Genomic DNA, 10,264 nt, shown 5'->3' with positions numbered 1-10,264 from the left:
AAAACACATCATTCATAACAGAAACAGCTCGCAATAGCCACAGGAACGTTGCTGCAAGACAGGCATATGTAACGACGACTTAGCGCTCTTAAACGCGTGTGTCATTAAATACAGTCCTCCTGACAACAGGCCAGTGAAAAATCTAACAATCTACAGCAAAACCATCAATTATTATGGGCGTTATAACATACGTGTGCAGCTGGACGAAACATACACGTCGAACCCCCCCAGACGATTTAAATCCCTGACGAAACATACACGACGAACCACGGCAACGGGTTAATGGCAGGCAGGGCATAATTCAACAATTAAAGCAAAATTATTCTGCAGTTATTCCAAGCACTGGAATCAGAAGAAGTCATGGGTAAAACTTATGATGCTCACTCTGCTTTGGAAGTTTTCATAAGCACAGAGTGTCTAGTGGAATTTACAAGTTAACAATTCTATAACTTAATGAACTATCTTTATAGCCAAAATTCTCAGTAATATGAATTTCCAGTATGAGACATTTGTCAAACATAACCTCAAAGTTTACACAGCTACCAAAGTTACTTTATAATAATAATAATAATAATAATATCTTTATTGCTTCAAGAAAAACGTACAGGCGACACAATCACCACAGTTGTAGAAGCAGTCCCAAATAGTAAAATATACTATAATAAAACAGTTGCAATAATACAACTTAGTCAATGCTTAGTATAATAAATCAATAATAACTAAAATACGGACATTATAAGCAATTAATAATAAAAGTATACATACATTTATACAGAGTGTAAAAAAACTACNTAAAAAATCCCCGGCAAGAGGCTCTAGAATTTACATTCATAATACTCCTTATAATTCTTTTTTGCACTATGAAGACATCCTTGCTATTAGTGGCATTTCCCCAAAAGGCAATTCCATATACAATTATAGAGTGAGCATAGGCAAAATATATCATTTTTAGATCATTAATAGATAGTAACGATTTCAGAGACCTAATGGCAAAGCAAGCAGAATTTAATTTCTTTATTGTTTTAGATATATGTCCTTGCCAAGATAAGGATGGATCCAAAGACACCCCCAGAAAGTCCATAACACACACTTATGCACACTTCTGCCCTTAAGATGGAGGCTGTAGGTTCCTCAAAACCACTGGTACCTATCTACCAAATAACATGGCATCATATTCCAGAGGAGTGTACTCTTATGATATTGGGGTGCTAGACAGTGAATAGACGAGCTTCAAGCTATACAACCTGCTTACTTATCACTTGGGTGAGATGTGTCAATATGAGAACATACCCTGCTGGTGTGGTCGTTGATCAGTGTAGTAGCTTCGAATGCTGGCATCCAGCTGTGCTGCCCTCCGTTCATCTCGAAAAACCTTGTGGGCAACTGCAGGCAACATGTGAAACAGATCCTGGCCACATGGCAGTGTCTGCACAAATCTAGCAACCTGGCTGAAGAGAATGTTGTAAGGAATCCTACTGTCTGTGTTGTAGCTTCTTACACGTTGACAGATTCTGATGTGAAATTGCTGCAAAATGCATAATGTATGCTATAAAATCAAATAAAAAGGTTCATGAAACAACACTATTTAAACATGTGATGGTTTCTAGACAAAACACTGGGCTCTCATACAGAGAGTCCTGAGTTTGATTCCCAGTCAGATCTCTGTGCAAATTTTTCCGCTCATTAACTGAATCTTTCAGATCTACCAAAGATAAAACTTTATGAATGTTAAAAATGGTTTTCCTTAGTTCCTCTGGAGAATGGCAGAACAGTACCTCGCTCATGCCATGCTCACTTCCTTACCAAATCACCATTCATCCTACCACTCAGTACTAAAAAGCCTGAGAAGATCAGGTAAAAGGTAAAGCTATGGCTGTAACAGTCCATGGAGGCTCATAGGGTTGTGAGACATTGAGGGTCCCACATTATCAAGACAATCGGCTCACAGATAGTGGTACGGTTGTCAGCCTTAGAAAGTCATCAAATAACATGTACACATACAAAATGTCAGCTATGTCTATGAATCCCATACCTTGAGATCAGCAGCAGGTATTATGTCATTGCCAGTCAGTGAAGCAAGAACAGGCAACTGATTTGGATGTATGGCCAGACGTCTTGCCAGGGCCCAGCGATTGTAGTTCAATGTAGTCATAGTTAATAGGTTCAGTTTCAACATGGATAAATAGTACTGGGCTCCTTCGTAAATAATGTAATCCGTGTCTTGGCCAAGAATTGCAAAGGACTGATGGTCACGTGCATATTCTGCTATCTCTTCATCACACTCGCGTATCGATGTGAAAATCTGGACACAAGTGTGGAAAATTCTATAATTACATTTTAACACGCGTTAAAGATATTAACTGAATTGTTGCATACAATTATTTATTAACAAAGATTGTTTATGTATGTTTCTGTCAAACAACAACTTTTTGTACTGAAATGCAAGTTACATATTTTGGGATAGGGAACTGCGTATCTTAACATAAGCTTATTATGACTGCAATTGCCCATCGGTATATACGTATATATGTCAAGTGAGAGTGACTCTCGATGGGATTCTGAATTGAATATTGGGTTTATTGACCTATTACACACTCATGATTCATGACTACACTGCCACACATGCTAACTTTTTTCCAGCCTGCAGCGTCTTCACGGTAACGGCTTCTAACAGTGGAGATTCTTCAACTTCCGTGCTCAAGTCCTCTCTGAATGGCGGGCTTCCTTCCAACTGCTACTGAAGTCTTCACTTCATCCTGCTTGTATCTACTCAGCATGAACCACCCTTTCCAACAGTACCTTTATTATTGTGTGGGAACCTGTTTGTTTGTGACCACTGCCTAGAAACAGATCTACATGCTACAATATGTACCTACATACAAAACTGAATCAAATTTGTTAATATTATTAAATTATATATACAGTCAACTCTCGATTATCCGGGATAATGGTGGGCATGGAAATCATGATCAATCGAAAACTCGGTTAAGACAAATGTTATTAAAAGTAGTACTGTAATACTGTACCTTCATAATACAGGCCTACCTGTATTTAAATTTACTCAACCTCATTTTTATGTCATCTCATGGCCTATTTAATACTTTATTTACATTATACTGAAGTGTGAATTAGTTATTTCAATCACAGTGTTCAACAACATCCAACACTTTTTACGAATATTCACACTTAATACTTAAAAAAATTAATATTGTCGTTTGCTTTTTCGCGGCATTTTCCTTTTCACGGATATCCGTATGAAGCCTATGTAATATTAATGTAATATTAGCTTGTCACTTAATAAACTGTTCTCTTCACTCTCAAGATAGTCTAGTAAGGATTCCAAATGATTAAGAGCAGCACCATGGGATATTTTCTTACTAGCAGCACTGTCCACCTCTTCCTCATTCTCACTTTCTTCCCACTCTTCTGGCTGCACCCCCACTGAACTTACGGTTTCGTCACTGCTTAACATTTCGAAGCCCGGCTCACACGAGTTTCTGTTGAATACTTAACACAACACGTGTCCTTTTACACCCTGACATTTTGCTAATGCACTTGAAGATTGATACAAAGAGACCAACTGGGGCAGTGTATCTATCCTTGAAACTTTCCACAAATCCTTGCATTCTTTCACCCCTACCCTAGAACAATGAATATTAAACAACATATAAGCCTCAAAAAAGCCTCGGTAGCCTCGGTTAAGCCGCAAACCAGTTAATCTGCCCCTCGATAATCGAGAATTGACTGTATATATATTTATAGAGTAGTGCTCATTATGAAAATCTGTATCACTTGTGCCGATGGTATTTGTATCCTAGTTGCACATCCATGTTATTGGATGCAAACACAACAGAGATGTAGCATTTGTGAAGTTCTCTGAGATGTGAATGGCAATGAACTTCACTATTTTATAATATGGTAAAGTTGTCCCTAAGCTTTATTAATTAAGCACCACTCCATGAAGATGTATGAGGGAGTGGAGCTATAGCTCTAACATTCTTGATCTTGCCACTAAAAAGACGTGAGTAGTTAGCTTCATGCCACAGCTGCTTAACCCCTTGGGGAAACAGCCCCCAATACCACTGGACATGAGGATTGGTGGGCTCCAGAGCTGCTATAGATCCTACAGAGCAGATGAAAATCTTGCCCCTACCAAGAATAAAATCCCAACTTTCCAGTCCATAGCCTACTGCTATACCAACTGAGCTTCACAATTTTATAAATATAAGTATGACTGTTTTATAAATATAAATAAAGTGTAATCATTTTTTAATGTCTTGATAGGGCTTTCATAATGCAGTTACAGTCAGAACTGAGATACACACGTCCTCCATACATTCATGTAAAAAGGTCTGACAATGACATGTTGAAATGTATAACCTACATTTTGAGTATTAAAAATTGTTATTTGCCAGAAATGTATCCTTCTTAAATCCTTCTTAAAAATATGAACTGTGAAGTATGCATGAAGAAGTTCTGGGAAAAACTGATCACCTACTTTCCTTGATATGATCATTGGCTCAAAAGTCCTGTGTGGACCCTGGTCTTCCTCAGGAGCTTCTGCCAGTCTTCTCTATTCATCATCAGATAGTCCGGCCAGCTGTTGCTTCTTCAGTGTTTGTGAATTTTTTCCAGGGTGGAGTTGTCAGCCTCACACCCAACCCCTAGCAATCCTGAAGGGCCAATGTTCTCTGTCAGGGTTACCTCCCTTAGCCAGTTGTCCCAATTTGGAAGCATCAGGAACTCACTTTTCGCCCTTGTATGACTTAGCCGTAAAAGATGTTGCCCAGGGGTCATGATGTGGATACACATGCATCGGACTTGGTAGGCATAAATGTTATTACCAGAGTTTTGATAGCACACATCCACCAGCAAGATGTGTACTCTCGGGGCCATATATTACCTCTCTAATCCCCTGATATGACAAAGACTGCATACAAAATAATGTGTCCAACAATTCTTCTATTGTTATGTGTGTATTGCCATGGTAACATTTCTTACCGTGCTGCTGCCTAACAACAATAGGGGATTTTTACCAAACAGCTGCCTAGCAACAATAAGGATACACATACAGACAAACAGCCTGATGGGAGGGATTTATGAAGTGTACCACTGTGATCGGCTCAGGTGTCATGATATACATATGAAGTTCCATAAAGATTGGTTTAGGCATTCAAAAGTTAACAGGGGGCTTACAACGACACACAAGCAGCATGGAGATTTCATACGCCTACTTTAGGAAAGTAGACTAAAAATATAACCTACTAACCGAAATTAAACTGATGTAAACATTATTACCAAGCAAGGAAAGTCATCATATATGACGAGAGCAACTTTATGCAATATTAAAATAACATAAAGTTGTACTTTGCTGAGCACCATGGCAAGAAGACATGGAGACAGGATGTATAGATATGTGCACCAAATGGTGAGCAGCAGCCATAATGCCCCAACTGCTTTGTCCATGGAGCAAGAGGTCACCATAACCACTGTATAGAAAGTTGGGTGGGCCCCAGAGTCAGCCTGACTATGGTAGAGAACAAAAACATCTCAGCACTTGCTTGAAATCAAACCCTAATTCATTGGTCATCCAGTCTGTAGCCTAGTGCCTATACTGACTGAGCTATCCCACCTCTCGCATGTAATGCTAGCATCACTGAATACTGTTTCAGACATTTATCATATATCACACATGTAGCAGGATGAGGTAGAAATTGAAATTATGAAGAATGGAGGGTGTGGCAGCAACTAGGACAGTAGTTTTGTACAATAGCTGATGCTCCAATAGAGTCGTTCTGAACCTCTTCTGGGTGACAGGCAACTAAAAGATTCTTACAGTTTACAGCACACACTGTAAGGATCTGCTTTACTGAGTAGAAACAGGGCACGGATGAGTGGATTGGATTCAACTTGCACAGAATAGAGTCTAATGGTGGGATTTTTTAAACACCATGACAAATATTCAGATTCCATAAGAGTGGGGTCATTTGGGAACGGCTGAGTAACTCTCAGCTACTGACCGTGTACTATAAAGTTAATTAATTAATTAGTCTTAATTAACAGTCACCTCACAATTACACATTTCCTTGAAGATGTAACGTGTTGCCAGTCCAGGTGGTAGCTGGAAGAGACTCTGATCAACAAGTGACAAATTCTTCCATTTATTGAGAGAGTCAAAAATTTTATATACATCCTGTAGCGACTTCAATCTTCTCTGAATCCAGACTGGTCTCTTCCTTTCAATTGTTGCCCCATCAAAGAAGAAGACGAGCTTTGCTCCCACGGACTCCAATGCTTTTACAAAGTTCTGCAATTTTTCTACAAACTCCTTCAGCTGGCCACCAAGTATCCATTCTAAGGATCCGTAAAGATGACGTATACAGCAGGAACCATCCACAACAATTACTGGTTGTCTTCCAGTCTCCCGTCTATAAAAAAAAAGGAATTACAGAGGCCAAAATTTATTACCAATTCATATAATACATTTACTGCCATCATCCCAAACTGGGATCTTATTTGTTGGACCAACTTTTCTCCACAAAAATTGAATTTTTAATTTCCTACATTCAAACTGAACTGGAAGTGAACAAGTAAAAAGAAAATAAATTAACAATCAATGTACATTTCAACTTATGAAGTGCCTCTACATGGGAATTGCATCTAGATATCAAATTTACATTTGCATACAAAATGGCCACAGCCCATAACTTCACAGGATCAGGCATAAGCTGGGAATGGCTGGTATTATGAAGCAGCCACTGTAATCCCATGGAAGGAGATATGTTATTGGAGGCTTAGCAGGCCCCAAAGCTGGTCTGGATGCTGTGGTGAAGAGAAAAATCTCCCCTTTTGAGAATCCAATCCAGTCACCCAGCACACAGCCTAGTCACTATACTGACAAAATTATGGGCTAACCCACCATACGGTAAAACATACTTAAAAGGAACATAGTTCATATGGCAACCCACTTTCACTGGAAAACATCCTCAGTACTGAGAGTATGGTGTGAAGACTACTTTAAAATTAACTGTAGTAACTGGAACTATTTAATGTGGAAACTAAAATAAAAAACAGATTTTTAATTCAAAATAATCTGCTGAAATATCTTTCTTTTTCAGTAGTCTACTTTTTTAAATTATTTGAAAAGAAAAATTCTCATCACAAATCAGAAAAAAATTCGGTCAATAATCTACAAATACAATGGACTATTGGGAAAAATAAAGTTAAAATAGAAAACTAGAAGGGCTAATTGAATCTTAGTTTAATTAACAAAGCTCTTTTGACTTCCTGAGTCATTAGTGTCAAATGGTAGTATAATTTAAGAAAGAACGAATCAGAAAGAATGTGATAAACTGCCATCGTGCCCTATTTTAGACACTATACTGGTGTATGCCTGGACAGACTAAGGTAAAGCAAGAAAAGGTTTTCAGTACAGCCATCCTCTAGCCAAGATTTACCAAACATGGCACCCCTGCTTCAAACTTGGGAGGTCCCTTGGCCTGAAAATTGGCTGCACTGAGATTTTCATGCTTACTCATTTGTTCCAAGCAAATACTGGGCTGATACCTCAAATTTGCTCATGACTACTTCCTCCCATCACTCCAATTCACTGTTTGTTAACTGTCCACTCATCTGACAATAAACAGTCTAAGGTACTACCACAGTCATTAAATAATCATAAATAAAATAACAAAATAAAGCAGAAGACTGACCATGGACTTCCAGAAAATTAAATAGGAGCTCTAGGTACTCACAAATGGTATTCAGTAAAACGGAAGGGAACTGGAAATGTAAAATGGTACAAAAGTGCAGTGTACTTATCTATCATGAACATCCAACTCATGATTTGGAAATAAGTACACAGAGTATATACTGCACAGTATTTTTATACAGAAGTACTTGTGCCAAACAGAGTTTAGGAATAGGAAATAGGAAATATGTTCAGGCTCCTTGGGATTCCATTGTATAAACTGATGTTTTTATAAACAAACAGGGTAAACTGTGTGCACAAATTCTCTTAAAATTTTTGCCAGTGTACATCAAAATCTAACTGCATCTTTTCATTAAAGTACACAATACAGTTTTGTTTACTAAATTTCCAGAACGTCAGAACTTGTGTGTTTCATCATGGTCATGCCTGCGGTGCTGCTCTTACTTTTGGTTACATTGAGTTAGTTTGGCTTCGGTTATGGGGAGGAGCAAACACATTCTGCACCCTCGCACATTCTCTCAATGTTAGGTTAGGTTACACTGTTCATATGCATTGTATTTATACTAAAGTTCTTCCATTGAAATCAAAGTATGACGTTACCAATAATATCGATAAGTATGCCGTTGCCTATTTCCGTATATATTTTTTTCCCATCACTATGTATCTACAACTAACCTGTACGTGTCGATTAAATCTTTAATGTTCACTTCATAGCAAGCATCGGGACAATAGTTCTCAATGTATGTCTGGAGACCTCTAACTCCCATTATTCAATTACTGTTAGACATTTATTCATTCTTTACAATTCCGCTCTAGAACTGACACGCCCAAGGAGATAACACTAATACGGAAACCAAGGTTACCGATCACCACAGATTCGTAAATCATTAAAAACCTTACAGAAATATCTAAACTTAGGGAAGAAGCACGAACGTGTTAATAAAATTTATAACTTATGAACAACATGCTGTCAAAATGTACACTTTCGAAAGGCTTTTAGTAGCCAAATTAATAACACTGCCATCTATCGGCAAGGATCGGTACTGTTCAAGGCAAAGGTACTAGGATTTCATTCTACAAAATGGAATTACTACTACTACTACTAGTAGTTGGTTGAGGCACTATGCTACAAGCCGGAAAGTCGCGGGTTCAAGTCCCAATGAGGTAATTGGATTTTTTTCAATTGAGCTAATCCATCCAGCCACCCTATGGCCTAGTCCTCTCAGCCTGTAACAGAAATGAGTACCAGGAATGTTCTTGGAATATTCTTGGGGGTAAAGGGCGGCCGGCGCGTAGGGCTGACAACCTTGCCGCCATCTATGAGCCGATTGTCTAGAAAATGTGGGAACTTCAACATCTAAACGATCTCAACCCTATGGGCCTCCATGGGCTCCATGGCCTGTTACAGGGATACCTTCACTTTACTTTTTTACTACTACTACTACTACTACTACTATATGAATAATAATTATATACATTAGTTCCTTATTTTAACACTAATCAAGCATGGCATATGGTTTCATCCCCACAGCCTGGAGGCAAGTTAGGGTGACGTTTATTCCAAAGCCCGGGAAATTTGATTATAACGAGGCTCAGATTTATCGTCCTATCAGCCTGTCGTCTTTCCTTTTGAAAACGATGGAGAAACTAGTGGATAGGCATATCAGGGACGGGGTATTGAGGACATATCCTCTACACCGAAACCAACATGCCTACCAAACAGGTAAATCTACCGAAAGTGCACTACACAATGTGGTAACACAAATAGGAAATGCAATTGAACACAAGGATATTGCCTTAGGAGCATTCCTTAATATAGAGGGAGCTTTTGATAGAACCTCATTTGATGTAATCAAACAGGCTGCTGGAAGGCATGGCATAGAGCCTGCAATATGCAGATGGATCAGTGCTATGCTGGAAAGCAGAACCATAGCTGCTACATTATCAGGAGAAACCCTGGGGGTGTCTGCGTCTAGGGGATGTCCGCAGGGGGGCTTACTTTCGCCTCTGCTGTGGAGTCTGGTCGTCGATGATCTCCTGTGGGGACTTAATGATGATGGGTATTATACAGTAGGATATGCTGATGACACAGCAATCCTCATAAACGGAAAATTCCTTTCGACCGTATCAGAGCGTCTTCAAACAGCTCTGTACATGGTCCAATGATGGTGTGAAAGAACAAGCCTTTCCATCAATCCCAATAAGATGGTAATTATACCGTTTACCAGGAAGAGAAATATAAAGGGCCTTAATTAACTGACCCTCTTCAATAAGACGATCCAACTCTCCAGCGATGTTAGGTACCTTGGTCTAGAATTAGACAAGGGACTGACAAAGCAGCTGGACAAAGTCATTAACAAAGCCTATAAGACTTTTTGGACATGCAGAAGCATGTTTGGTAAAGCTTGGGGACTGCAGCCACATGTTATACATTGGATATACACTGTGGTTGTGAGACCCATAATTACTTATGGTGCCACAATATGGTGGCCCAGAGTTAAACTCAAAACAAGCAAGACAGAACTTAGCAAATTGCAAAGGTTGGCTTGCTTA

The 10,264-nt window shown here is 38.9% G+C and overlaps 1 protein-coding gene across 1 annotated transcript in view; it reads right to left on the bottom strand.

Annotated features, from left to right (window-relative positions):
- LOC111868028 (constitutive coactivator of peroxisome proliferator-activated receptor gamma) overlaps positions 1–8,478 on the bottom strand; it is a 26,928-nt gene extending 18,450 nt beyond the window's left edge. The window contains exons 1-4 of the mRNA XM_023858371.1: positions 8,387–8,478; positions 6,068–6,428; positions 2,033–2,302; positions 1,291–1,525 (exon numbers count right to left, since the gene is read on the bottom strand). Of these exons, the coding sequence (XP_023714139.1) occupies positions 1,291–1,525; positions 2,033–2,302; positions 6,068–6,428; positions 8,387–8,478 (958 nt within the window). The remainder of the gene's footprint in view (positions 1–1,290; positions 1,526–2,032; positions 2,303–6,067; positions 6,429–8,386) is intronic.
- Between the last annotated feature and the right edge of the window lie 1,786 nt (positions 8,479–10,264).

The sequence above is a fragment of the Cryptotermes secundus genome, unplaced genomic scaffold (assembly GCF_002891405.2).
Source record: "Cryptotermes secundus unplaced genomic scaffold, Csec_1.0 scaffold635, whole genome shotgun sequence".
Lineage (NCBI taxonomy): Eukaryota > Metazoa > Arthropoda > Insecta > Blattodea > Kalotermitidae > Cryptotermes > Cryptotermes secundus.
Note: the sequence above shows the minus strand (reverse complement) of the source record. Positions and strands in the feature narration are given on the sequence as shown.